Raw genomic sequence first — 27,931 nt, 5'->3', positions numbered from 1 at the left:
AGGTAGCACACTTTTCCAAGTATGGCTTGCAAGATTCTGACGAGGAGGAGGAAGATCGTCCTTTAAAAGTGGACACCAAGAAGTTAAAGACCACACCTGTGCCACCCCCAGGGCACCTGCCACCCCAGCAGATGGCCCTGAACGGCAAACCAGCGCCCCCGGCTCAGGTAGAAGGAGAGCAGTGACTAAAGGGGGTTGATGACACGGAATTTGCAGAATAGCTGTGCCTGGGAAGGGGGTGGTTGGAGTAACGTGCAATCTGGAGAGTGAAGCCTCACAGAAACTCTTCTGAGCTCTGCCTGAGTGGCTGCGTGTTGTTTTCCTTTGAGACACTTGACATTGCAGACTAAGGATGGGGCGGGGAGGCTTTCAACCCTTGTTTCTTGTTTGAATTCTAGTCTGAGTTTGGCAGATTTGCACCTCTTCTGGAAGAACCCTTGTTTTTGTGACTATTAAATGCACGCCCGTAATGCCACCGCCGTGTGCTGCCTGCCTGGACAGTGATGCTGTGCACTCAGTTGCCTTTACCACCATTAGTGTGCAAGACTGTCTGCTTTCCATTTTAAGAATGTGCTCTATTTTTATTAAAATGATACTTTTTGTAAGGCTGGCTATATGCTGGCTTCGTAAACATATTTGTGTTGGATGTGACTGCTTTAAACCTTTGCAAAACATCCTCAGTGCCGGGCCCATCTTACACAGGAATGTTTGATCCACAGGCACTGTTTGGTCTAGTTCACTGGGAGTACCAGGAGCCCAGGTGGGCAAGAGGCCAATGGCCCCTGCCCCAGGGCTGTCCCAGCCATGGTGTGGCCACAGCCCCAGGGCAGGGATTGTCCCCCAGAGCAGGGATTGTCCCCTGTGCTGGGCACTGTGTGACACCTCAAAAGAGAGTGTCCAGTTCTGGGAAAGAGAGACCTGGAGGGGCTGGAGCGTGTCCAGGGCAGGGAATGGAGCTGGAGCCCCAGGAGGGGCTGAGGGAGCTGGGGAAGGGGCTCAGCTTCAAAGGGGGCTCAGGGGGGACCTTGTGGCTCTGCACAGCTCCTGACAGGAGGCTGGAGCAGGAAATGGCCTAAAGTTGTGCCTGGGGAGATATAGGTTGGATATTGGGGAAATTTCTTCTTGAAAAGGGCTGTCCAGCCCTGGCACAGGTTGCCCAGGGCAGTGGTGAAGTCACCTCCCTGAGGGATCCCACAGCCTGTGGATGTGGCACTTGGGATGGAGTCAGTGGTGGCCCTGGCAGTGCTGGGGCACGGTTGGACTTGGTGGGCTCAGAGGCTTTTCCCACCTCAGCAGTTCTGTGTTTGTAACACAGAACTTCTCCCTGGTACCCAGTGTGAGTCTCTGCTGACCATTTGTGTGGTCAGAGCTCTCCAGGCAGGTGAGAGAGGCCCTCAGGACCCTGATCCCTGTTAGCAATTCCAGAGGCACCATCTGCTCCCTGGGCAGAGCATCCTGCTGCTGGGGCAGGCTGGAGCTGCCAGCTCTGCTGGATTCTGCGTGGAGAATCCCAGAGCAGTGGCCAGCTGCTGCTCCAGCTCTCCTGGCTCCTCAGCTAATTAACACCCACTCATTCATCCCTCTGCTGGAGTGGATCCTTAATTATTTGCATTTTGAGCTGCCCAACAGCATCACTTCAGCTCCCCTTCCTGCTTCATGTTCAGACCGGGGGGGAACAGAGCTGAGGTTTTAAACACTCAGGATCACTGGGAATATCACTGATAAATTCAGATATTCTTGTACAATCCAGTGTACTTAACAAAAACTCCTCCAGGTTCATTAACCTCTCTGACTTGCATAACATTAACTTAGGTTTTAATTTCTAAAATTAGGAAAAAACATCAGCTTCCCAAAACCCTAAGAAACATTATGGCATTGCTTAAAACTTCCCAAAAACCTGGTGTAGAACACATCTGCTAATACTGTTATTTGGGCTGTAAGAAGCATTTAATGTCTAGACTTGGTTTTTGCTTTGTCTTCCCTCACTAAGTTAAATATTAATGAATTTATTAATATTGCAAGGGAGCTTGCTGCATTAAAGCCCAATGAAGGGAGCAGTGAAACTTGCGTGTTTGTAACCATATTTTGACTTGTAAATCTGTTCCACACGTGGGGCCAGGCTCAGATTCTGCACCTGCTGCTCAGTTCCCCCCTTACAGCCCCCCACAGGCGATTTTATCTCAGCTGAGAACCTTCACCCCATCCTGGCTGGTTCTACAGAGCTAAGCACAGCCTTGTGAACATGCTCCTTAATTCCTGAGCAGGATTCCCAGGGCACTCCCTGCCTAGGCTTCCTGACTCCTGTTTTTGCATCACTTCAGTGCTCTGGACTGTGTTTTTTCTGGGAAGCTGGAAGCATGAGGCTTTCACAGGACACAAAGCTGAGTCATGGGATGGTTAAACTAGAATCAAACCAGTGCAAGGGAGCTCAGGTCCCACGGAGCCAGCTGGGCAAAAGTACACCCATGGGAGCAGTTAGCCATGGAATCATGGAAGGGTTTGGGTAAGAGGGACCTCACAGTCCATCCAGGGCCACCCCTGCCATGGCAGGGACACCTCCCACTGTGCCAGGCTGCTCCCAGCCCCAGTGTCCAGCCTGGCCTTGGGCACTGCCAGGGATCCAGGGGCAGCCCCAGCTGCTCTGGGCACCCTGTGCCAGGGCCTGCCCATTACAGTAACCATGAGAAATGCAGATCTTTGTGGAATGTAGGCTCTGTGATTGGAGTTGGTACCACATGGGATGGATCTGGGAGGAGGGGAGGGAGGCAGGCAGGACACAGAGCTCTCCCTTCACTGGGCACGTGAGAACTGCACTGCTGAAGAACAGTTCCCTAAACTGCATGGCAGAACTGGGAAAACTCCAGGAGGGCACCGCTGCTCTGGGACTGCTCCTTCCCTGGCATGGCACACCCTGAAGGTTCTGTGTGTCCATCCCTGCCCTTGGTGTGCAGCCTTGGCAGAGCCCACAGGTGCTGCTGGGAGCCGTGGCTGTCCTGGCTGAGCTGTGCCCTGTGGGTGTGACCTGGCCTCTGTATCCGCAGCCCCTGGAGCTGGAGCAGCTGGGCAGGCTGGTGGAGCTGGACAGTGACATGGCAGACGTCACCCAGGAGCCAGCCCAGGAGCCCTTGGCAGAGGATGCCCTGGCCGAGGAGCAGGAGGCAGTGCCAGCGTCCACGCACATCGCGTCCACCCAGGGCATCAACCCCTACGTGCTGCAGGTCAGTGTCCTGCCCTGCTCCTCTCTGGGAGATGAGGGGAGCACTCCTCAAGGATGCTTTTGCCTCCCCAAGGGTGGTCACACACCAGCCTGTGATGATCAGTGCAGCCCATGGAGTGGGACTGAGCTCACACACCACACCTCTGCTCTGGGGAAAGCCCCACACGTGAACACCTGAACACCAGAGCTGAGTTTCCAGAACTCTGGCCTGTGGGCACTGGGACAAGCTGAACTGATACCAGAGCAGCTCCCTTGGGGCCCTTCTGCCTTGATAGAAAAAAAAACCGTTTTGGGGTAATTGGTCTTGATTTGAGGCTTGGTGTTGATGCTTTTATTTCACAGTACCACAGAAGATTTTTGGGTTGAGAAAAACTATAAAGCCCATCCCATCCCACCCCTGCCATGGCAGGCACACCTTCCACTGTCCCCCGTGTCCAGCCTGGCCTTGGGCACTGCCAGGGATCCAGGGGCAGCCCCAGCTGCTCTGGGCATCCTGTGCCAGGGCCTGCCCACGCTGCCAGGGAACAATTCCTCATTGCCAAGATCCCATCCAGCCCTGCCCTCTGGCACTGGCAGCCATTCCCTGGCTCCTGTCCCTCCAGCTCTGTAATTTGTGTGGAAGGACAGAACCCTGAACACTTCTGGGCTTCTCCCTATAATGACAAATAGACCAGAAGTTACTCCTTAAGCTGACATACAGCAGACAGAGCTAAGATGTAAGAAATGAGGATTATTGTGGGATGTCACCCCCTCCCCAATGAGTCCTGTGCACTGATGTAAGAAGTAGTTGTAAAACCTCATCCATCAGGCAGCAAGCCTGAGCTGTGCCTCCACTGTTCCTTGGAATGTTTGCAGCATGGCTGTATTGTTTGGTCATGTGCTGCCTGTAGGAGTTTTTTGGGTGGGAAGAGCTATTTTGATGAGCTTAGTGAGCTGCAGCTGGGGGAGGGATTGCTGATGTTCTGACTTGGCTTCCCACATCCTCAGATCATGAAAGCTTCCTTGCTTGCTGATGATGATGACCTGGATTTGATCCTGGATTATCCTGGGAAGCAACCTGTCAAGATGGACACTTCCCAAGAGATCTGCTCCCCAAGGCTTCCCATTTCAAAATCACAAGGGCAGAAAAGACACTCAGGTATGGTGAGAAACCACAGGTTGTGTGAAGAAAGGTGAATTTTAACATGAACAGGCAAAATCCTGGGGTCTGCAGCAGTTCCTTCCTGCCAGTCCTTCTTCCTCTGTTCATTCCCTGTTCCAGCACAAGCCCTGCCCTGAATGCTCCAGTGCCTGGAGCACCTCCTCACCTCCTCTGCTGCTTGCACTGATCTTTTAACTTCTTTTTTTCTTTTAGATTGTTTACTGCTTGTGTGGGTTTTTCCCTCTTTTAAGGTCTCCCAGAGGCACCAACTTTGCAGCTTGGTTTGGAGGTGGCCTGTGGTGGCTCTGCTGTGGGCACCAGCTGTGCCCTGCACAGGGCAGCCCCTACCAGATTCCCCCACTGCCCAAACCTTGCCCCTTGCACCCAGTGCACCCACTAAGTGGTGCTTTCCATGGGAATATTGAGCAATACCTCTGGGAACAAGCAGGAAGGTGCTGCCCGATGGAGGAAACCCATTAGTTCAGATCTGTTAGTCAATTCAAGGCCCACATGACTGGCAGGGACAGCCCTGAGGTGTGTGTGAGCCATGCTGATCCGTGTACCGCCCCACTTCTGTTCTGATGTGCTGATTCCAACATGAAATCAGGGACTCCTTTGGGAATGGCCCAGTTTGGGCTGGGGCTGTGCCTTTCCCCTTCCTGGGAGCACCCCATGTGTTCTGTGGGCAGGGCTGGAGGGTCAGTGGGACTCAGCACTGCACACACTCACACTTAGCTCTGTGTTCCATCCCACCATCCAGACATTTGCCACTGGCTGTTCTGGCAATTCCTGAAATCCCTTCAAAGCCCAGCAATGCCCTCTGAAATACAGGTGCCCTTCCACTGAACCGTTCTTCCTGCTTCTCCCCACCAGCTGCTGGGCTGCTGCAATCCAAGTTTGCCAGTGTCCTTTCCCAGGCACCAAGTGCTGCTGTGGCAGATGCCAAGGGCCCCAGGACTTTGGACAGTGCCCCCTCTGCTGCTCTGTGGTCACCGCTGGCCTCGGCGTTCGCGGTGCCCGCGGCCGTGCCCGAGGTGCAGGTGAAGACAGTGGGGGCGCGCAGGCAGCGCGGGCTCGTCCCTCTGGAGAGATCCATCACCTACGGGAAGGGGAAGCTCCTCATGGACATGGGACTCTTCATGGGCCGCTCCTTCCGCGTGGGCTGGGGCCCCAGCTGGACGCTGGTCAATTGTGGAGATCAGCTGAGTGGCTCCAGTGAAGCAGAAGATGCTCAGCTGGAGCCCGTGGAATATGGATTCCTGCCCACTCCCGTTGCTCCCAAATCGTGAGTAGTGCTTCCCTTCAGGATGGATGGGACAGGCTCGCTCTCCATGGCTGGCAGAATGCACTGTTCCTTCTGACATGCAGGAGCAGTGCAAGATGGGGTTAGCCATGGAGATCTCTTTCATGGCCCTTCTCCACAAAAATATCTCTGTCAAACCCTGGAATAGCATAGGAAGAGGATTTGGTTTTTCTTTTTTATCAAACAAACAGCATTGTCACCCAGCACAAGGTTTAAGAGAAGGGTTAAAGTTGTTGTTGAGAAACTTCCAATCTCTTGGTTCTCCCTCAGGACATCTGCCCGACCTGAGGAAGTTCTAGTTCAGCTTCTCAATTCCCAGATACCTTCATACTGCCTGTGCATCCAGCAGCACATGGGCCTTTAGGGTCTCCATACCTGAACCAGACTGGAATACAGCTCAGTCCCACCATTTAAGTGCTCCAGAAAGCTTGTCTGGATGTTCTCCAGCATATGTGAAGTGCTGAGGAATGAGGTGGGGTGAAGGTGTGCTTGCTGCCTCTGCAGAGTTCAGTCACAGTTTACTCACCGAATCACAGCAGGTTTGGGTTTAGACACTTAAAGACCATCTTGTTCCAACCCACTGCTGTGGGACACCTTCCACTACCCGAGGTTGTTCAGGGTCCCAAAGCCTGGCTCCAAATCTCAGGCTCTCACCAGGATCTTCATGCCTTGGATCATGTTTTACTGTCGTGTTAATTGGGACAAGCTGCAGGATGAGCTGCTCCACTTGCATGGAGAACATGCAGAACTTTTGCTACTTGGTCTATCTCCCCTTTTCCTCCAGACTCACAGAATCCCCTTTCAAAGTTCACGTGGAAAAGTTGAGTTTGGAGCAATGGAAGATGGACAGAGACAAGGAGCTGTATCTCACCCCTCTGGAGATAAAGCTGAAGCACAGCACTGTCCATATGGATGAGCCCTGTCCTCTCCTGGCCCCCAACCCTGGAGTCTCTGCTATCCATGACTATGCTGACTGGGCCAGGAAAGCATCTGAGGATCCCACTGTGGCAGAGAGTGAGTACTGAATGATCCTTCTCACTGAATGGTTTGGGCTGGCACAGCCCTGCCAGCCCATGGAGTGCCAGCTGTGCCCCATGGGCACCTTGTCCCCAGCCCAGAGCACTCAGTGCCACCTCCAGGGCACACCTGCAGGGATGGGCACTGCAAAGCTCCCTGGGCAGCCCCTGCCAAACACAGTGGGGACAGTGAGCCCTCCAGGGTGGGGGACAGTGAGCCCTCCAGGGTGGGGGACAGTGAACCCTCCAGAGTTACCCTCAGATGAGCCCCTCTGAGTTCTGTGCTCCCACTGCTGACACTGGTGTGTGTCCCCACAGGCGTTGTGAAGCACTGGTGCTTGGCCTGGACGTTGTGTGAGGCCATCTGGGGCAAGCTGAAGGAGCTGGAGGCCAGCCTGGAGGAGCCCAGCGAGTACGTGCTGGCGCTGGAGCGGCGCCGCGCGTTCTCGCGGTGGCTGTCGGAGACGGCGGCCGCGCGCATCGAGGACGAGGTGGCCCTGGCCCGGCACGGCAGCCACGTGGAGGCCGTGTTCAGCTGCCTCACGGGCAAGAGGATCGGCGAGGCCTGCAGGCTGGCACAGCAGGCAGGTGAGCACCCGGGCTGCTGGGCACTGCCCAGGGAATGGGCACGGCCCCGAGGCTGCCACAGCTCCAGGAGCCTTTGGCCAGCGCTGCCAGGGATGCCCAGGCTGGGCTTGGTGGGCTCTGGGCAGGGCAGGGCTGGCACTGGGGGATCCCTGGGGGTCAGTCCCACTCAGGATATTCTGTGATTCTGTAAGGTTCCTAAATCACAGCTTTTGTGTGGAGGAGAAACGATATGCACAAAGAGTTTAAACTTAGAGAGCTCATAGTCACTGGCTGCTCTGCATGTGAAATGTTCCCTTGTCAGTGACCACAAAATCATGGAGTGGGCTGGACTGGAAGGGACTTTAAAGCCCATCCAGTCCCACCCACCCCCACAGGCAGGGACTCCTTCCATTATCCCTGGTTGCTCCAAGCCCTGTCCAGCCTGGCCTTGAAGATTGGGTAGGAGCTGCTGCTGGACTCCCTGGTCCCCTTCACTCTGGCTCTGTCAGCTATCCCCAGTTAGGAAGTGCTGCTGGAGTGCATTTGGAACTGGGAGTTTTCATAGTGACTCCTTTGGTTTTAATGAATGGTCTTTTTAATTGAGCTTCTCTTCAGACATTTTCTATTTGAGTTAAAAACATATATTTTCAGAGCCTTATGGCAGGTTTTATCCCTGTCTGTTTTACCAGGTGTATATGGAGTGGTTTATTTTGTAAGAAATACTGGAGTTGTGGTCTCCCCATTCCATCCCCCAGTGGATGATGCTTGGAGCAGCTGACCTAGTGGAAGGTGTCCCTGCCATGGGCAGGGGCTGGAACAGAATGAGTTTTAGGATCCCTCCCAGCCCAAAGCCTTGTTGGGGGCCTCTAAAGTGTGCAGCTGAGGGGTGTCCCTGCAGGTGACCACCGCCTGGCACTGCTGCTGTCACAGCTGGCCGGCAGCCAGCCCGTGAGGGACCTGCTGACCCTGCAGCTGGTGGACTGGCACCGCCTGCACAGCGACCGCTTCATCCAGGAGGAGCGGCTGCGCCTCTTCGCCCTGCTCGCGGGCAAGCCGGTAGGGACAGCCCCTCCCTCTGGGGACAGCCCCTCTGGGGACAGACCCACAGCCCCACCAGGGACAGCCCCACAGCCCCACCGGGGACAGCCCCACAGCCCCTCTGGGGACAGACCCACAGCCCCTCTGGGGACAGCCCCTCCCTCTGGGGACAGCCCCTCTGGGGACAGACCCACTGGGGACAGCCCCACAGCCCCACCAGGGACAGCCCCACAGCCCCACCAGGGACAGCCCCACAGCCCCTCTGGGGACAGCCCCACAGCCCCTCTGGGGACAGCCCCTCCCTCTGGGGACAGACCCACTGGGGACAGCCCCTCTGGGGACAGCCCCACAGCCCCACTGGGGACAGCCACACTGGGGACAGCCCCTCTGGGGACAGCCCCACAGCCCCACTGGGGACAGCCACACTGGGGACAGCCACACTGGGGACAGACCCACAGCCCCACTGGGGACAGCCCCTCTGGGGACAGCCCCTCTGGGGACAGCCCCTCTGGGGACAGACCCACAGCCCCACTGGGGACAGCCCCTCTGGGGACAGCCCCACCAGGGACAGCCCCTCTGGGGACAGCCCCACCAGGGACAGCCCCTCTGGGGACAGCCCCTCTGGGGACAGCGCCACCGGGGACAGACCCACAGCCCCACTGGGGACAGCCCCACCAGGGACAGCCCCTCTGGGGACAGCCCCACCGGGGACAGACCCACAGCCCCACTGGGAACAGCCCCTCTGGGGACAGCCCCTCTGGGGACAGCGCCACCGGGGACAGACCCACAGCCCCACTGGGGACAGCCCCACCAGGGACAGCCCCTCTGGGGACAGCCCCTCTGGGGACAGCCCCACCGGGGACAGACCCACAGCCCCACTGGGAACAGCCCCTCTGGGGACAACCCCACCAGGGACAACCCCACCAGGGACAGCCCCACTGGGGACAGCCCCTCTGGGGACAGCCCTGGTAAGGACAGCCCGTGGGGACAGCCCCTCTGGGGACAGCCCTGGTAAGGACAGGCACACTGGGGACAGTCTCACTAGGGACAGCCGGACAGCCCTGGTAAGGACAGCCCCACTAGGGACAGCCCCACAGCCCCACTGGGGACAGCCCCACTAGGGACAGCCCCACTAGTCCTTTCTTTCTTTCCCTCCCAATCATCCCCCCTCTGGTGAGCCACACAGCCACAGGCACTGCAGGGAGGGGCTCCTCTCCCAGAGCCACCTCCTGCTGCTGCACAGCTGGCCCCAGGTGTGGCTGAGCAGGGTGTGTGCCCCAGGTGTGGCTGAGCAGGGTGTGTGCTCCGGGTATGGCTGAGCAGGGTGTGTGCCCCAGGGGTGGCTGAGCAGGGTTTGTGCCCCAGGTGTGGCTGATCAGGGTTTGTGCCCCAGGGGTGGCTGAGCAGGGTTTGTGCCCCAGGTGTGGCTGATCAGGGTTTGTGCCCCAGGGGTGGCTGATCAGGGTTTGTGGCTGCAGGTGTGGCAGCTCTCCGAGAGGATCAGTGTCAACGTGTGCTCGCTGCTGGACTGGAAGCGCTGCGTGGCCGTGCACCTCTGGTACCTGCTGCCCCCCACAGCCTCCATCTCCAGGGCTCTGGCCATGTACGAGTCAGCCTTTCAGGTGGGTCACTCCTTCCTGCCCTGAAGGAGCCCTTCAGGGTGCTCCTGCCTGTCTGGTGCTGCACAGAGGCTCCTGTGAGCAGCCAGGAGTTGCTGAATGTGGGACTGAGTGTAGGATATGGGGGGAATGGCTTCCCAGTGCCAGGGGGCAGGGTTAGGTGGGATACTGAGGAGGGATTCCTTCCTGAGAGGGTGGGCAGGCCCTGGGTGCCCCTGGATCTGCTGGGGCTGCCCCTGGATCTCTAAAAGCATCCCAGGCCAGGGTGGACAGGGTTGGAAGCAGCCTGGGACAGTGGAAGATGTCCCAGGGATAGGGGGTGGAATTGGATGATCTTTAAGGTCCTTTCCAACCCAAACCATTCTGTGATTCTATAGAATCATAAGTTCTGTGGAGAAAACCCCCTTATGGAGTGTTTCCAGGTTTTGTCCAGCTGTTTGACAGCTGGACAAAATTAGGAAGAGGGACAGGGGCAAACAGCAGAAAAGCCCTTTTGAGGCAGGCAGCCTGTTCTCCCACTGGGGTCATTAATCCTCAGCTGCCTTGTCCAGCAGCCCATGGTGCCCCACACCCCCTGTGTGCCCCCCAGCCCCTGTCCCACACCCCTGTGGCTCCATGCATTATGCAGAGCCCTGTGTCTTTGCTGCAGAGCTCTCAGCTCTGTGTGCAGCAGGACAAAGGGTTCTGCTGAAAAACATCTTTAATCATTTAACTAAAGCCAGCTCAGCCCTCCATCCTCAAGGCAGCCTAAGCACAGCAGCAAGTCTGGAAACTTGTCACTGATGTTTGCTTCAATATTCAGTGTTGAGCACTTCTGAATACCCAGCTGTAGTGTTCTGACTGACTCAGTGTGTCCTGTGCTGCTTGTGGCTGCCCAGACCGTGCTTAGCTACAGAGAGAAGGCTCCCTGGGATGTACCCACCTCATTCCATCAAGGCCCACGTGGCTTTCCAGCTACAAAAGCCTTTGGGAATACAGGCTGTGTGTGAGAGCTGGCTGTACCCCCAGGCAGTGGTTTGTCAGAGCTCAGTGTGAGACATGAACCTGCCTGAGCATTTTGGGTTCAGGTTTTTCATGTTGGTCCATAGTTCTGGGGAGGTTCCACCTGCAGGTGCAGAAAGAGTCTCCTGAGCCTGCTGAGCTGTGGAATTCAGCTTTGTTTAGAATATGATCTTCAAACTTACTGTTGAAACAATCTCCCTAGAACACGTCAGAGTGTGAAAAATACGCCTGCTGTCCTCTGCCTCCTTACCTGGAGGATTCTGGGTATGTCATTGAGGAAGACGACAATGGAGGAAGGCCCCTGAGAGATGTCTGCTTCCATTTATTGAAGCTCTACAGTGACAGGTAAGTGGGCAAAGAGTTCAATAAGTATTTAGAAAAGTCATGATCAGTCAGTGACTGCCTGAGTTCACCAAGCAGGGGTATGAAATCAGCCTGAACCTCTTGGAGCAGTCCAAAATCAGCCCCACACATACCCCTGACAGAAGGTGCTGTCACCTGGGGATGGTAGAGTTGGGAACCTTAAGCTTTGGGGCACATTTGTGGGGGTTTAGGTGCTTTCTGTGCCTGAAGAGTGCAGGAAGGCTTCTCTGTAGCTGCCTGTTTTGAAGGCAGTGAGAAATCTGCAGGGGAGCACATACAGAGGAAAAGGGGTGACAGTCTGGGTGCAGACTCATAAGAGTTTCAGCAGTAAATACTGTTAATTTTCTTAAAAAAGAAAACCAAACCCCCACCCCAGTGTAAATCACACACGTGGAGGTGGGTGAAGGGAGGGGACTGGATGTGATTTTGTGGGCACAACCAGCTCTCCAATTTACCAGTTCTCCTCTGCAGGTCGTACGAGCTTGACCAGCTGCTGGATCCCAGGAGCATCACCTCTGACCCGCTGGATTTCCGCCTCAGCTGGCACCTGTGGGAGGTGCTCAGGGCCCTCAACTACTGCCACCTGTCCCAGCAGAGCTGGGGGGTGCTCAACACCAGCTACGCTGCCCAGCTGGAGAGCGAGGGGCTGTGGGAGTGGGCTGTGTTCGTGATGCTGCACGAACCTGACGCGCAGTGAGTGACCCTGGGTGACTGTGCTGGGCTTGGTCACATCCTCAGTGACCCTGGGCGGCTGTGCTGGGCTTGGTCACATCCTCAGTGACCCTGGGCGGCTGTGCTGGGCTGGACAGGCTGTGAGTGTGACCCTGTGTGACTGTGCTGGGCTGGACAGGCTGTGAGTGTGACTGTGGACTGGCTGGACGGTGTGAGTGTGACCCTGTGCGACTGTGCTGGGCGACTGTGAGTGTGACCTTGCGCTGTCCTGGCTGGACTGTGAGTGTGACCCTGTGCGACTGTCCTGGCTGGACAGCTGTGAGTGTGACCCTGTGCGACTGTGCTGGGCTGGACAGGCTGTGAGTGTGACCCTGTGCGACTGTCCTGGGCTGGACAGGCTGTGAGTGTGACCCTGTGCGACTGTGCTGGGCTGGACAGGCTGTGAGTGTGACCCTGTGCGACTGTCCTGGGCTGGACAGGCTGTGAGTGTGACCCTGTGCGACTGTGCGCTGGACATGTGAGTGTGACCCTGTGCGACTGTCCTGGGCTGGAGTGCACCTGCGACTGTGCTGGGCTGGACAGGCTGTGGCGCCCGATCACTGTGCTGGGCTGGACAGGCTGTGAGTGTGACGGACTGTCCTGGCTGGACAGGCTGTGAGTGTGACCCTGTCGACTGTCCTGGCTGGACAGGCTGTGAGTGTGACCACTGTCCTGGGTGGACAGGCTGTGAGTGTGACTGTGCTGGGCTGGACATTAGTGTATGGGCTGGACAGGCTGTATACTGTGCTGGGCTGGACAGCTGTGAGTGTGACCTTGTGTGACTGTCCTGGCTGGACAGGCTGTGAGTGTGACCCTAACTGTGCTGGGCTGGACAGGCTGTGAGTGTGACCTTGTGTGACTGTCCTGGGCTGGACAGGCTGTGAGTGTGACCTTGTGTGACTGTCCTGGGCTGGACACGGTGTGAGTGTGACCCTGTGCGACTGTGCTGGGCTGGACAGGCTGTGAGTGTGACCCTGTGCGACTGTGCTGGGCTGGACACGGTGTGAGTGTGACCCTGTGCGACTGTGCTGGGCTGGACAGGCTGTGAGTGTGACCCTGTGCGACTGTCCTGGGCTGGACAGGCTGTGAGTGTGACCCTGTGCGACTGTTCCAGTCCTTGCAATAACTTGGGGTCAGTCCTAAAGACCTGTGGTTGCAGTGGTTTCTCCCATGTGGAGCTGTGCACCCGGAGGGCTTTGTGCTGCTGGGGAATATCCCAGAATCCCAGAGTGGTGTGGGGTGGGAGGGTCCCAAAGCCCATGTTCTCCTGCCGTGTCCTGCTCCTGTGTGGGCGGGGGCAGGAGCAGGGCAGTGACAGCTGCCCCGTGTCCAGCTGTGGGGTGGGAGGGTCCCAAAGCCCATCTCCTGCAGTGTCCTGCTCCTGTGTGGGGGCAGGAGCAGGGCAGTGACAGCTGCCCCATGTGCCCGCTGTGGGGTGGGAGGGTCCCAAAGCCCATGTTCTCCTGCCGTGTCCTGCTCCTGTGCGGGCAGGGGCAGGAGCAGGGCAGTGACGGCTGCCCCATATCCTGCAGTGTCCGGGAGAAGGCGGTGCGGGAGCTGCTGGGCCGGCACTGCGCGCTGGCCGAGGGCCCCGAGGGCTGGGCCAAGGAGACCTTCCTGACCCAGCGCCTGTGCGTGCCCCGGCGCTGGATCCACGAGGCCAAGGCTGTCCGCGCCAGGATGGAGGGAGACAAGCACAAAGAGGCCCTTTTCCTCTTCAAGGCTGGCCACTGGAACCAGTGCCACAAGCTGGTTGTCAGGCACTTGGCCTCAGGTGGGTCTTGCTGCTCCTCTTGCGTCCTGAACTTTGAGCAGCTCACAAAGGCATGGCAGGAGTGGGAGTGGGATCCCCTCTGCTCTGGAGCCAGACTGGGAGGGCTGGGGGTGCTCACCTGGACAGGAGAAAGCTCCAGGGAGAGCTCAGAGCCCCTGCCAGGGCCTAAAGGGGCTCCAGGAGAGCTGCAGAGGGACTGGGGACGAGTGCAAGGGGGTGGGACTGGATGGTAATTGAGATCCCTCGCAACCCAAACCAGTGAGTGACACCATGATTCCAAGCCATGGGGTGGCCAGTGAAGGGACCAGACTGGGTTTGGAGCAGCAGAGTCAGCACAGAGGGCCTGGCAGTTCCAAACCAGCTGTCCCTGGATACCTGGCGTGGTGCATTTCTTGGGCAAACAGGGAAGCAGGGCAGTGCTTTCCCTGCTGCACAGCCCCACCTTCCTGGAGCACAGGGGCCTCTGGGCACAAGGGCAGCAATGGCCTTCTGTTCCCTGCTCTGTGGGAGATGGGTGGGCTCTGTTCCTAACCCAGTTCTCTGCAGATGCAATTATCAACGAGAACTACAAGTACCTGAAGGGATTCCTGGAGGACCTGGCGCCGCCGGAGCGCAGCGCGCTCATCCAGGACTGGGAGCTGGCGGGGCTGGTCTACCTCGACTACATCCGTGTCAACGAGATGCTGGACAGGATTCAGCAGGTGGGGCAGCTGCCTTCCCGTGCCTTGGCAGCTCACACGGGGGCTGCACTGGAGCTCTCACTGGCTGCTGAGGGGGAGTTGGTGCTTCTCTTTGGCAGGCACTTCAATTTGAGCATGGGGCATCTCTAAAATCAGGCTTTGCTATCTGCTGTCACAGCAAGGGGAGGGCTGTACCCTGTGGGTGTGTGACAGTGACAAGTGAAAGGGATGGGACAAACCCAGCAATCTCTGTGTCCATTCCCCCACATTCCTGTCCAGGCTTCCCCTTTGCCTGCTCTGGTGTGAATTCAGGCAGGTTTTGATGGGTGAGTTTGGCCTTGGAGCTGACCCGTGTTTGCTTCCAGCTGGATGTTTCCACCTACGAGCTGGAGCGGTTACACACCAAAGTGACATCCCTGTGCAACAGGATAGAGCAGCTGCAGTGCCACACGGCCAAGGACCGCCTGGCTCAGTCAGGTACGCTGACACCCTGTCCTGCAGCTCCCTGGACACCTGGGCAGCAGCTGTATCCCCAACTCACAGAATCGTTTAGGTTGGAAAAGACCAAAAGACCTTTCAGATTGAGTCCAGCCATTCCCCAGCACTGCCAAGACTGCCACTGACCCATGTCCCCAAGTGTCACATCCACAGGGCTGTGAAATCCCTCCAGGGATGGGCACTCCAAACCTCCCTGGGCAGCTGTGCCAGGGCTGCACAGCCCTATCTGGGAAGGAATTGTCCCAATATCCAGCCTGAGCCTGCTCTGGCCCAGCCTGAGGCTGTTCCCTCTGCTCCTGGGAGCAGAGCCCAACGCCCCTGGCTGTCCTCTCCTGCCAAGGAGTTGAGGATTATGAGAAGGTCCCCCCTCGGGCTCCTTTTCTGCAGGCTGAGCCTCCTCAACCCTTTGGGGGAAGAATTTTTCCCCAGTATCCAACCTAAACGCCCCCTGGCACAGCCTGAGGCTGTTTGCTCTCCCCCTGTGGCTGCACTGCCTGTGCTGAGGGAGGGAGCAGGGAGAGGACAGCACATCCAGTGCCTTCGCTCCCGAGCTGCCCCCGCCCCATCAGTCCCGGCTGGGTTTGCTCTGGAGCACTCCCAGGGCAGAGCACACGCAGGGTGTGGTGGTGTTCACAGGGGTCCCAGGACGAGGGAAGAGATGAGAATCTTGACTCCATGTTTCAGAAGGCTGATTTATTATTTTGTGATAGATATTAAAAGAAAATGATATATTAAAACTATACTAAAAGAAGAAGAAGAAAGGATTTTATCAGAATGCAAGCAAAAGAAAGGAAGGAATGATAATAAAATCTTGTGACTGACCAGACAGCTGGACTGTGATTGGCCATTAATTAAAAACAACCACATGAGACCAATCAAAGAGGCACCTGTTGCATTCCACAGCAGCAGATAATCATTGTTTACATTTCATTTCTGAGGCCTCTCAGCTTCTCAGGAGAAAAACCCTAGCAAAAGTATTTCTCATAAAATCCATCTGTGACAGCAGAGCTGTGTCCCTGCTCTTGCAGACATGGCGAAGCGTGTGGCCAACGTGCTGCGGGCGGTGCTGAGCCTGCAGCAGGGCCCCGAGGCGGGCCCCGAGCCCGCGGAGCCGCGCGTGCCGCTGCGCCTGCTGGCCCCGCACATCGGCCGCCTGCCCATGCCCGAGGACTACGCGCTGGAGGAGCTGCGCGGCCTTACCCAGGCCTACCTGCGCGAGCTGGCCCTGGCCGCGCACTGAGCCCCCGGCAGCGTTCACCCCGGCACTCACCCGGGACAAGCAGCCAAGGCAGGGCTGCCCGCTGGGGAACGGCTCCGTGCCCGCCCCGGGCCCTGCCCCAGCGCCTGGCACCGCCCCGGGGTGCGCGCCGAGGGTCTTCATGCATGAGGAGTATCGAAAGGTTTTTATCGAAAAAAATATAAATAAATGCTCTAGATTATTTTCCTGTCTTTTTGAAAACCACAAATAAAATGTTTATAGTACTCCCATGGGTTTCTGTGGTTTTTAAGGCAGGGTTTGGGTTTGGAGGTGTGTGTCCTTTGCTGTGTCACCCCGGGGTGGGTGGGCTTGGTGGGTGGGGGTACGGACAGCCCAGGAATGACTGATACAACCCCATCTTGCCTTTGGCGGTCATCAGGGTAGGCTCCTTCAGAATCTTGGGAGGAAACATCACTGGTTTATCTGGGTTTATCTGGGCTCACCACACTCCAGGACAGAGTGTGGTGAACCCAGATAAACCGGATTGTGGCCTTTTGGTACTGAAAGGGGCCCATGTAAAAGCTGCAGAGGGACTGGGGACAAGGCCTGCAGGGACAGCACCCAGGGAATGGCTGCCAGTGCCAGAGGGCAGGGCTGGATGGGATCTTGGCAATGAGGAATTGTTCCCTGGCAGGGTGGGCAGGGCCTGGCACAGGGTGCCCAGAGCAGCTGGGGCTGCCCCTGCATCCCTGGCAGTGCCCAAGGCCAGGCTGGGCACTGGGGCTGGGAGCAGCCTGGCATAGTGGGAGGTGTCCCTGTCCCTGGCCGGTGGCACGTTCAGGTGACACTGGCTGTGTGCAGGGGCCGGGTCACTGCGGCTTCGCCTCCTTCCATTACTGTAATTGGGCCTGAGCGGCCCGGCCCGGGCGGCACGGGCTGGGATGAATAATTCACCGCCTGGAAACAAAACCTCCGGCCTCAAAACCGCTCGGCATCTGCCGCCGGGGCTCGGTGTGGGAAAGGTGCCAGGAGGCGCCCGGGGGAGAGGAGCCGGCGGATTCCCCGGGGCTGCAGCTGGGGATGCTCCGGCAGCCCCGAGCCCGGCGCCGCTGCCCCTCAACCTCACGGGTTTTCCTCCGGCCGAAGGGAACGATCTGCCCCTTCCCTTCCCTCGCTCCTTCCCAAGCCCGGAGAGCGGGATGTCCCTCGCTGTGCAGGGCGGTCACTCCGCTCCGGGGCTGCGCCAGCCGCCCTCGGCTCCGCGGTGTCCCCGTGTCGGGGTGCGGTGTCCCGATGTCGCGTGTCCTCGGGGACGCCGCAGCGACAGGCACCTCGTGGCTGCCACCAGCGCCCCCCAAACCCATCCCCGAAGGGGCTCGGCTGCTCCCGGAGCCCATCCCGGCCCCTGCCCGCTCCCAGCCGGGCCCCGCGGGGGTCGCCCACCGTAGCCCCTCGCCGTGGGTGCCTGGGGGCCGTGCCCCCCCGCCCTGTCCCCGCCCTGACGTCACCCGCCCCCCCGTGTCCCCGCACCTGCGGCGGGATGGAGCGCGGAGCTCGCCTGTGCCTCGCCCTGTGCCTCGCCGGCCTCCTCCCGGCCCCGGGTGAGCAGCGGGGCTCCAGGGCCGCGGACCCCCCTTCCCCGGTCCCTGGGGCAGCACCGCCCCGCACACCGGGAATCCCGGGGCTGGGGGCTCGGGCTGGCGGTGAGGGGGATCCCGGGGGTCCCGTCGGGCTCCCTGTCCCCCCCAGCTGCCGGAGGGTCCCGCGGCCGGGTCCTGGGGGTCCCTCGGGAGGGCTCCGGCTGCACCCCGGCCCCTCCGAGCCCCGCTCCGGGTCTTCCCAGGCTGCCGGGCGGCGCCGGGAAGGTTCGCCTACAAACTGCTCCACGACCTCTTCGCCAACTACTCCAGCGCCCTGCGCCCCGTGGAGGACACGGACCGGGCTCTCAACGTCACCCTCAAGGTCACCTTGGCCCAGATCATCGACATGGTGAGCGCCGGGCACGGCACCGGCCCCGCGCCCCGCACCGGCTCCGGCCCGACCCCGCGCCGACGCTCAGCCCTTGAAACCAGCCCGGATCCGCCCCCAAAGCAGCCCAGGTGGCCTCGGGTCAGCTCGGAGCACTTTGCAGACAGCCCGGTCCCCCCCAAAACCAGCACGGGCCCCCCGAACCCAGCTCAGCTCCCCGGGGCACCCGGAGAGGCCGCCGGGCTGGAGGCCGAGGGGAGCGGGGCGGCCGCGGGGTCCATTCCCCACGCCCACCCTCTCCCCTCGGCAGGACGAGAGGAACCAGGTGCTCACCTCCTACCTGTGGGTCCGCCAGACCTGGCTGGATGCCCACCTCACCTGGGACAAGGACGAGTACGGCGGCATCGACAGCGTCCGCATCCCCAGCAGCTACGTCTGGCGGCCGGACATCATCCTCTACAACAAGTGCGTTGTGCTTGGTCCCCCCGGCCGCTCCCGGGGCTGGGGGGCCCGGCTGGGGCTGGGGGGCTGCGGGGGATGCTGCCAGCCTCGGGGGGGAGCAGAGGGTCCTGGAGGGGGACATGCAGGGAGATGGGGGGTGCTGGCAGCAGCCAGCTCTGCCTGGGACTGACCCCAGCAGCGAGGGGACAGCCAGGGGCGGCAAGGGCCACAGGGAGGGGATGTGGCCCCACGGGCACCCGTCCCTGCCCAGCGCCGACGAGCACTTCGGCGGCTCCATGGAGACCAACGTGGTGCTGCGCTCCGACGGGCACATCACCTGGGACTCGCCCGCCATCACCAAGAGCTCCTGCAAGGTGGACGTGTCCTACTTCCCCTTCGACGGGCAGCAGTGCCGCCTCACCTTCGGCTCCTGGACCCACAACGGGAACCAGATCGACCTCCGCAACCAGCTGGACAGCGGCGACCTGACGGACTTCGTGGAGAACGTGGAGTGGGAGGTGCTGGGCATGCCGGCCACCAGGAATGTCATCACCTACGGCTGCTGCTCCGAGCCCTACCCCGACGTCACCTACACCCTGCTCCTGCGCCGCCGCGCCTCCTTCTACATCTTCAACCTGCTCCTGCCCTGCATCATGGTCTCCTTCCTGGCGCCCCTGGGCTTCTACCTGCCCGCAGACTCGGGGGAGAAGGTGTCGCTGGGGGTGACGGTGCTGCTGGCCCTCACCGTGTTCCAGCTGCTGGTGGCCGAGAGCATGCCGCCCTCGGAGAGCGTCCCGCTCATCGGTGAGCCCAGGGCCGGGCTCGGTGCCAGGGCTGGGCTCAGGGCTGGGCACGGGGGGCAGCGGAACCCCCTGTGGGGTGTGGGACCCCCGGTGCCCCCTGCCAGCGCCGCTGCCCCCGCAGGGAAGTACTACATCGCCACCATGACCATGATCACGGCCTCCACGGCGCTCACCATCTTCATCATGAACGTGCACCACTGCGGGCCGGGGGCCCGGCCCGTGCCGCCCTGGGCGCGCCGGCTCATCCTGCACCACCTGGCCCGGCTCTGCTGCGTCTACGAGGTGGGCGAGAGCTGCAAGAGCCCCCGGCGGGCGCCGGGCGGGCGGGCAGCCCCGGGGGATGCCAGGGCAGAGGGGGAGAGCCCCGGCGAGGGGCAGGCGGGCGCAGAGGTGCGGGGCTGCCCCTGGGACCATTGCCTGTGCCACCACGACGGCCTGCTGAGCAACGTCGGGTACATCGCCGGCTGCTTCCGCCGCCACCGCGCCAACCAGCGCCGCACCGGCGAGTGGAAGAAGGTGGCCAAGGTGATGGACCGCTTCTTCATGTGGGTCTTCTTCCTCATGGTCTTCCTTATGAGCGTGCTGGTCCTGGGCAACGCTGCCTGATGGCTCTGCGGGCCCAGCACTGCGCCCCCCAGGGACGGCGGGGGCTGCGGGTGCCACCCTCGTGCGGGTGACACAAATGTCCCTGGTGCCCCCCAGAGCTGCAGGGAGGGAGCTGCTCCACCCCTGGGGAAGGGGTGCCCGAGAGTGGGACCCCCTGCTGCAGGGCTGAGCGGGGTCCCAGCCCCTGTCCCACTGTACCAGAGTGGGCACCCACAGCCCCCCCATGGCATCCTGCACCTGAGAAATTCCAAACTGGAAATAAACCGTGGAAATGCACCAAAGTGGAAATAAACCATGGAATGTGTGTCCTGCCCCTGCTGCCTGGGACAGGGGTGCTGCCCGGGGGAGGGTGGTCCTGGGAGGGATGGGGGGTCAGGCCCTGAGCCCTGGGAGGGATGGGGGGCTGCCCATGAGAGGGGGGGGGCTCCCCATGAGAGGGGTGGGGGGCTCCCCATGAGAGGGGTGCAGGGCCCAGCGGGAGCTCTGGAGCTGCTGCCCACCCTGGCCAGGGCAGGCTGGTCCCCTGGTCCATCTGTGCCCACCCAGCCCAGCCTGTGGCAGCCACTGTCCCATGGCAGCCTGGCCCCTCGGGGAACCCTGCCCTGCCCCGGGAAGGGAAGGGAAGGGAAGGGGGAAGGGAAGGGAAGGGAAGGGAAGGAAGGAAGGGAAGGAAGGAAGGAAGGGAAGGGAAGGAAGGGAAGGGAAGGGAAGGAAGGGAAGGGAAGGGAAGGGGAAGGGAAGGGAAGGGAAGGGAAGGGAAGGGAAGGGAAAGGGAAGGGGAAGGGAGGAAGGGAAGGGAAGGGAAGGGAAGGGAAGGGAAGGAAGGGAAGGGAAGAAGGAAGGGAAGGGAAGGAAGGGAAGGGAAGGGAAGGGAAGGGAAGGGAAGGGAAGGGAAGGGAAGGGAAGGGAAGGGAAGGGAAGGGAAGGGAGATGATAAACTCTCCAGAACTGGTGGGTGTTGTGATGTGGGGAGGCTCTCCTGGGCACAGTGAGCACCAAAGGAGGAGTTTTGGATTCTCAGAGAAGCAAGGACAGAGGCAGCAGGAATTGAGAAGGACGGCCTTTGGAAGAAGGGGCGGCAAAGCAGGAGGTGACAAGGATGTCCTGAAGTGCTGCAGGAGAAAACTGGATGTCCCAGCAGCTCCAAATGAACCTTGGGAACACCTCCTGGAGCTCCTGGAACTGCGTGGGGAGCTGCCAGGGGGCTGCAGGTGCCCAGCACTGCCTGTGTGCTCCTGGGCAGCCCCAGGGCTCCACTTCGATAGCCTGGCACATGGGCACGTCCCCTTTGTCAGGTGGCACTCAGATGTCACACAGGGGCCTCTGCCTGTCCTGTGATGTCACACACAGGGCTCTCGCTGCCCCACACTGTCACAAAGGGGCCTCTGCCCACCGGCCTGGGGTATAAAAGGGACCATGGGATGCTGTGACACCGCAGACTGGCATCACCAGGGCCTCTGCCACCCCAGCCAGGGTGGGGGCCCTTCACTGGGGCCCCGCAGGTCACTGGGGAACCTCCCCAGCAGCCTGTGCCGGTGACAGGGACTGTGCCATGGGGCTCCTCAACATCTTCACCATGGGGGAGCTGGTGGCAATCACGATGGTGCTGCTGCAGCTCATCCTGGTCTTTGTCATGCTACAGGACAAGCGTCTGTGGGTAGGTGGCCTCTGATCTGCTGTGTGGGCTGGGCTGGGCCAGACTGGGCTGGGCTGGGCTGGGCTGGGCTGGGCTGGGTTGGACCGGGCCGGGCTGGGGGCTGGCCGCTGGGCTGGGCTGGGCTGGGGGCGGGCCGGGCTGGGCTGGGCCGGGCTGGGCTGGGCCGGGCTGGGCTGGGCTGGGCCGGGCTGGGCTGGGCCGTGTGGATTTGGGGTTTGTTGGTGGTGTGCCATGCATGGCAGGACAGTGTGGAGCGTTCTGGGGAGCTGCTCCTGTCTCACCCATCCGTGGTTCTTGCAGAGGATCCGTCAGAGCTCAGAGCATCCAAGCACAGCCAGAGGCCGGCTGGAGGGCCAGAGCAGCGTGGGCAGGCCACGGAGATCAGCACAGATGGGGCTGCCCCACGGCAGCTCCCCACGCGGCTCCCTGAGCTCCAGGAGGCGTTTCCCAAGGTTCATCCGGAGCTGCCAGGACTCACAGGCGCTCTTCGAGGAGCACCGCAAGGAGCTGGAGGCACAGCTGTCCCAGTGGCCGAGGATGCAGAGGGGCTGCAGGGCGGCGCAGCCCGAGGTGCCCGTGCAGCCGGGGCTGCTGGGGGGCAAGGAGTCGCCGCAGGGCTCCGCAGAGGAGCGGCCCAAGGCGGGCACGGACGGCGCGGCGGACCGGAGCGAGCGGGGCCGCGGGGCAAGGCAGCGGCAGCGGCCCGGAGCCCGAAGCGCGGCAGCGGCTGCACGGCCCTGGCCTGGTTCATCCCCAGGGACGTGCTGGTGGCCGAGACGGGCTCGGAGGGCAGCAGCAGCAGCAGCAGCAGCTTCGCTGGGGCTGACGTTCGGCATGCTGAGCGGACCCGTGGTGGGGCCCGGCGCTGCCGCCGCCGCCGCTGCCGCTGCCCGCGGGCCGGGGCCGGGAGCCGGGCTGGGCCCTGGGCAAGCTCCGTGCCCGGCTCGGGGAGAGCCTGGCAGCCTGGTGCAGCCACCGCCTCCCTGCCTGCTGCTGCCGCCGCCGCTGAGCCCCCGCTGCCCCCGCGCTGCGGAGCCGCGGGAACGGGACGCGGCCGTGCCTGTGCCCGTGTCTGTGCCCGTGTCCGTGTCCGAGCCCGTGTCTGTGCCTGTGCCGTGTCCGACCGTGTCGCGTTGTCCCGTGCCCGTGTCCAAGCCCGTGTCTGTGCCTGTGCCCGTGTCCGTGTCCGAGCCCGTGTCCGTGTCCGAGCCCGTGTCTGTGCCTGTGCCCGTGTCCGTGCCCGTGTCTGTGTCCGTGCCCGTGCCTGTGTCCATGCTCGTGCCCTGTCGAGCCGTGCCCTGTCCCGTGTCTGTGTCCGTGCCCGTGTCCGAGCCCGTGCCCGTGTCCGTGTCTGTGTCCGTGCCCGTGCCTGTGCCCGTGTCCGTGCCTGTGCCCGTGTCCGAGCCCGTGTCTGTGCCTGTGCCCGTGCCTGTGCCCGTGTCCGAGCCCGTGCCTGTGTCCATGTCTGCGTCCGTGCCCGTGTCTGTGCCGTGCCCATGACCGTGTCTGTGCCTGTGCCCGTGTCCGTGCCCGTGTCTGTGTCCCTGCTGTGCCCATGACCGTGTCCAAGCCCGTGTCTATGCCTGTGCCCCTGTCCATGTCCATGTCCGTGCCTGTATCCATGTCCCTGCCATGCCCGTGCCCATGTCTGTGACCATGTCTGTGCCGTGCCCATGACCGTGTCTGTGTCCATGTCTGTGCCCGTGCCCATGGACATGTCCGTGTCTGTGCCCGTGTCCATGTTTCTGTCTGTGTCCATGCTGTGCCCATGTCCGTGTCCGTGCCCATGTCCATGCCTGTGTCCATGTCCATCTCTGTGCCCATGCCTGTCCCTATGCCCATGCCCATGCCCATGCCCATGTCAATGCTGTGCCCATGCCTGTGCCCGTGTCCATGCCCATGTCCATCTCTGTCTCTGTGCCCGTCCCCGTGCCTTTGCCCATCTCCATGCCTGTCTCTGTGCCCATGTCCGTGTCTGTGTCCCTGCCTGTGTCCGTCTGTGCCCGTGTGCATGTCTGTGCCCATGCCCCTGTTCGTCTCTGTGCCCGTGTCCATGTCCGTGCCTATCACCGTCTCCGTGCCCATCTCCGTGCCCGTGTCCGTGCCCGTGTGAAGCAGCCATGGCTGGTCCGGCACTGCCACCTCCCCAGCCCTGCCCAGCCCGGCGGGCACCCGGCCTGGAGGGGACCATCTTGCCCAGGCAGGAGCCGACTCCCCCAAACCCACGCTCTCCAGGCTCCTTGGACTTTTCCTCACTCTTTGTCTCAATGTTTCCTCTGAGCAGTGAAAAAAACCAAACAAAAAAATACCCCACGCAAACAAAACCAAAGCGAAGGCATTGTTTGTACAAGTCAGTTTTCGTGTCTATCACAGCAGTAGCCACATTAACTTCTAGCAGGGCTTTGGCCATTCTCGTCTTCCCCCTGCAGGAGCTCAGGACATCCTCGTCACCTCCTGCTTTGCTGCCCCTTCTCCCAAAGGCCATCCCTCCCCGTTCCTGCTGCCTCCCTCCCTGCTTCCCTGAGAATCCAAAACTCCTCCTTCGGCGGTGGCTGCGCCCAGGAGAGCCTCCCCCATCACATCACTTCCTCTTTTCTCTTTTCTTGTTTGTATTTTGCCTTTCAATTTCTTTTTGTAATTTGTTTCTATTATCTCACGAGTTTCTTTCTCCCAGCCCTGTGCCCAAGGCAGTGAGGGCTCTCCCCTGGGCTCCTGGGTGTCACAAAGGGATTTTTGACTGCCCCACGCTGTCACAAAGAGGACTCTGGCTGCCCCATGATGTCACACAGGGGACTCTGCCAGGCTATAAAAGGGACCCCACAGGAGCAGACAGTGCTGGGCACCACAGTCTGGCAGTGTCCTGGCAGACAGCAGCCTCAGCCTCTGCCACCCCAGCAGGGTTGGATTCCCCTCACTGGGATCCTGCAGGTCTCTGGGGAGCCTCTCCACCAGCCTGTGCTGGTGACCTGGAGCTCCAGGGATGGTGCCATGGGGTGCCCCAAGACTTTCAGCCCAGGCTCTCCCAAACCTCTCAGGCGCTCTCGGAGGAGCAGCACACGGAGCTGGAGGCACAGCTGCCCCAGCGGCCGAGGATGCAGAGGGGCTGCAGGGCGGCCCAGCCTGAGGTGCCCGTGGAGTCGGGGCTGCTGGGGGGCAAGGAGCCACCTCAGGGCCCCGCAGAGGAGCGGCCCGAGGCAGGCATGGACAGCACAGCCAAAAAGGACAGAGTCAAGGGCAGGAAACGAGGCAATGCTATATTCCTGGAGATGGGACAGGGCAGCAGCTCAGCAGCCATGGACTGGCTCATGCCCCCTGGAGAAGTGCAGACCTTCAGCCCCACGGCACCGAGGAGCAGCATCAGCTCATCGACGAGCAGCATCAGCTCGCTGGGGCCGGGCAGGCCGGGCAGCGCTGCCCAGGGCAGGGGGTCCCTGTCGGTGCCCCGGCCCCGGCCGCAGCAGGAGCCCGAGGAGAGGGGCAGGGAGGCAGGCTGCGGCCTCCTGGAGCTCTGCTCCTCCCTCAGGGAGCTGCTGGCGGGCTGGTGGACGCGGCACGTCCAGCGCCGCCGCCGCAGCCGCCACGTCCGCTTCGCCAGCCCCCTGGTGACAGTGAGGTACATTGACTAGGGGGGCTGTGGGCTGCCCTCCGAGAGCCTTGGAATTCATTTCTAATTAATAAATTATCAAAAACCACGGGGTTCTTACTTCTACCATTTCAGTTCTGCCCCCCATCCCTACGGGGATGCGGGGAGGTGTTCCTGACCATGGCAGGGGGACTGGAATGAGATGATTTAAGGACCCTCCCAACCCAAACCTCTCCGTGACTACACAGCGATGCCACATGCTTCTTCTGGCAGCTCCATGCCATGGCTTTCCTGTTGGGGGGGAGCTGGTCACACCCCTGTCCTGGTTCTTTCCCAGCACTCGAACCCCAGTCCCGGTTCTGTTTCCCGGTCCCAGTTCTGTTCCCTGGTCCCGGTTCTGTTCCCCGGTCCCGGTTCTGTTCCCCGGTCCCGGTTCTGTCCCAGCACTCGAACCCCAGTGCCTGTTCTATCCCCAGCACTTGAGCCCCGGTCCCGGTTCTGTTCCCCGGTCCCGGTTCTGTTCCCAGAATTTGAGCCCCGGTCTCGGTCCTGTTCCCTGGTCCCGGTTCTGTTCCCCGGTGCCGGTTCTGTTCCCCAGTGCAGTTCCCGGTTCTGTTCCCTGGTCCCGGTTCTGTTCCCCAGTCCCGGCTCCGTTCCCTGGTCCCAGTTCTGTTCCCAGGTCCCGGTTCTTCTCCCCGGTCCCAGTTCTGTTCCCCGGTCCCGGTTCTGTTCCCCGGTCTCGGTTCTGTTCCCGGTCCCGGTTCTGTTCCCCAGTGCGGTTCCCGGTTCTGTTCCCGGTCCCGGTTCTGTTCCCCGGTCCCGGTTCTGTTCCCGGTTCCCGGTTCTGTTCCCGGTCCCGGTTCTGTTCCCCGGTCCTGGTTCTGTTCCCCGGTCCCAGTTCTGTTCCCCCGTCCCGGTTCTGTTCCCGGTCCCGGTTCTTCTCCCCGGTCCCGGTTCTGTTCCCCGGTCCCAGATCTGTTCCCCGGTCTCGGTTCTGGTCCCCGGTCCCGGTCCTGTCCCCGGTCTCGGTTCTGTTCCCCGGTCCCAGTTCTGTTCCCGGTCCCGGTTCTGTTCCCCGGTCCCGGTTCTGTTCCCCAGTTCGGTTCTCGGTTCTGTTCCCCGGTCCCAGTTCTGTTCCCCGGTCTCGGTTCTGTTCCCCGGTCCCGGTGGTTCCGCGGCTCCTGCAGTTCCGCGCGGCGCCGCCGGGGGGCGCTGGTGGCGCGGCCGCCGCGGGGCCGTTGGGAGCGCGCCCCGCCCCCCCCCGGGTGTCCCAGTCCCGAACGTCCCCAAATGTCCCCAAAACCTCCCCAAACCTTCCCTGACGTCCCCGAACCTCCCCGAACCTGACCCAGCCCGTCCCGAGCAGGGCTCGCCGTGCGCATCGGGCACATCGGGGTTTCACAGTGCCACCTCCAGGGCACACCTGCAGGGATGGGCACTGCAAAGCTCCCTGGGCAGCCCCTGCCAAGGCCTGAGCTCCCTTTCCATGGGCAAATTGCTGCTGCTGGCCCAGCTGAGCCTGCCCTGGCCCAGCCTGAGGCCGTTCCCTCTGCTCCTGTCGCTGTGCCCTGGGAGCAGAGCCCGACCCCCCCGGCTGTGCCCTCCTGGCAGGGACTTGTGCAGAGCCACAAGGGCCCCTGAGCCTCCTTTGCTCTCCAGCCTCAGCCCCTTCCCAGCTCCTCAGGGATTCTCCAGCTCCTCAGGGATTCCCAGCCCCTTCCCAGCTCCCTCAGGGATTCTCCAGCCCCTTCCCAGCTCCATTCCCTGCCCTAGACACGCTCCAGCCCCTCCAGGGCTCTCCTGCAGGACTAGGACTGGACCTTTGTGGAAGGTGGGAGTTCTTCCATCCCCAGCTGTGTGGGACGTGTCCATGGGAGGTTTGAACTTCATCACACCTGGCTGAGTGGTCACACCTGGGTGATGCCACCTCCAGGGCAGCTCCTGTCGGTGTCCCCTGTCCCTCCTCAGTGGCAGCAGCCCTCGTGTGCCACAGCCTTTCCCAGCACAGCCCTTCCCAAGCCTTTCCAGGCTTTTCTCTCCAAGGCCCCGTGGCTCCGGGCACCTTTGTGTGCTCCTGCTGCTCCCAAGACTGCATCTCTCCTCTCTGGTAACCTCAACTCATTCCTGGGGAAATGATCCCAGAGCTGAAAGCTGCCCAGGGCATGACCCTGTCTGTCTGTCTGTCTGTCTGTCTGTCTGGATGCACCCACAGTGTCCATGCCCCCAGCCCCGGGCGTCCTCTGCTGTTCTGGGTGCTGGGCAGGCAGAGGGAGCCTGGGCATGGTGGGGAGCCCAGGGCAGGGAGTGGGGAGCCTGGGCATGGTGGGGAGCCCAGGGCAGGGAGTGGGGAGCCTGGGCATGGTGGGGAGCCCGGGGCAGGGAGAGGGAGCCTGGGCATGGTGGGGAGCCCAGGGCAGGCAGAGGGGGCCTGGGCATGGTGGGGAGCCCGGGACAGGCAGAGGGAGCCTGGGCATGGTGGGGAGGGAGCCTGGGCATGGTGGGGCCGGGGCAGGCAGGGGAGCCTGGGCATGGTGGGGAGCCCAGGGCAGGGGCGGAGCCTGGGCATGGTGGGGAGCCCGGGGCAGGGCGGGGGAGGCTGGGCTGGTGGGGACCCAGGGCAGGCAGAGGGAGCCTGGGCATGGTGGGGAGCCCGGGACAGGCAGAGGGAGCCTGGGCATGGTGGGGAGCCCGGGACAGGCAGAGGGAGCCTGGGCATGGTGGGGAGCCCGGGGCAGGCAGAGGGAGC

General features: G+C 61.3%; 2 protein-coding genes across 6 annotated transcripts in view; both read left to right on the top strand.

Annotated features, from left to right (window-relative positions):
* The window catches only part of NUP98 (nucleoporin 98), a 37,087-nt gene extending 20,685 nt beyond the window's left edge, over nt 1–16,402 (top strand). For 3 of the 4 annotated variants that reach the window (XM_030951578.1, XM_030951562.1, XM_030951571.1), the window contains 14 exons: nt 3–167; nt 3,042–3,218; nt 4,205–4,355; nt 5,232–5,643; nt 6,446–6,675; nt 6,996–7,265; nt 8,143–8,300; nt 9,761–9,904; nt 11,106–11,248; nt 11,738–11,959; nt 13,510–13,751; nt 14,298–14,452; nt 14,797–14,908; nt 15,958–16,402. In XM_030951578.1, coding sequence (XP_030807438.1) covers nt 3–167; nt 3,042–3,218; nt 4,205–4,355; nt 5,232–5,643; nt 6,446–6,675; nt 6,996–7,265; nt 8,143–8,300; nt 9,761–9,904; nt 11,106–11,248; nt 11,738–11,959; nt 13,510–13,751; nt 14,298–14,452; nt 14,797–14,908; nt 15,958–16,169 — 2,793 coding nt within the window. In that variant the 3' untranslated portion in view covers nt 16,170–16,402. Of the gene's footprint in view, nt 1–2; nt 168–398; nt 864–3,041; nt 3,219–4,204; nt 4,356–5,231; nt 5,644–6,445; nt 6,676–6,995; nt 7,266–8,142; nt 8,301–9,760; nt 9,905–11,105; nt 11,249–11,737; nt 11,960–13,509; nt 13,752–14,297; nt 14,453–14,796; nt 14,909–15,957 lie in introns of those variants that run through there. The other variant, XM_030951586.1, reaches the window with a different exon arrangement.
* A 1,224-nt stretch (nt 16,403–17,626) lies between these two features.
* Nucleotides 17,627–20,129, top strand: CHRNA10 (cholinergic receptor nicotinic alpha 10 subunit). 2 transcript variants are annotated; one of them, XM_030953127.1, is made up of 5 exons: nt 17,627–17,728; nt 17,971–18,116; nt 18,406–18,560; nt 18,808–19,340; nt 19,461–20,129. In XM_030953127.1, exons 1-5 carry the CDS (start codon nt 17,668–17,670, stop codon nt 19,943–19,945), a joined length of 1,380 nt encoding a protein of 459 aa, XP_030808987.1. In that variant the 5' UTR covers nt 17,627–17,667; the 3' UTR covers nt 19,946–20,129. The 2 variants fall into 2 exon arrangements, with proteins under 2 accessions (XP_030808987.1, XP_030808977.1); XM_030953117.1 differs by having other exon boundaries at nt 18,808–20,129.
* The last annotated feature ends 7,802 nt before the right edge of the window (nt 20,130–27,931 follow it).

The sequence above is a fragment of the Camarhynchus parvulus genome, chromosome 1, assembly GCF_901933205.1.
Source record: "Camarhynchus parvulus chromosome 1, STF_HiC, whole genome shotgun sequence".
NCBI classification, from domain to species: domain Eukaryota; kingdom Metazoa; phylum Chordata; class Aves; order Passeriformes; family Thraupidae; genus Camarhynchus; species Camarhynchus parvulus.
The sequence above is the reverse complement of the archived record's forward strand: the minus strand, read 5'-3'. Positions and strand labels throughout refer to the sequence as shown.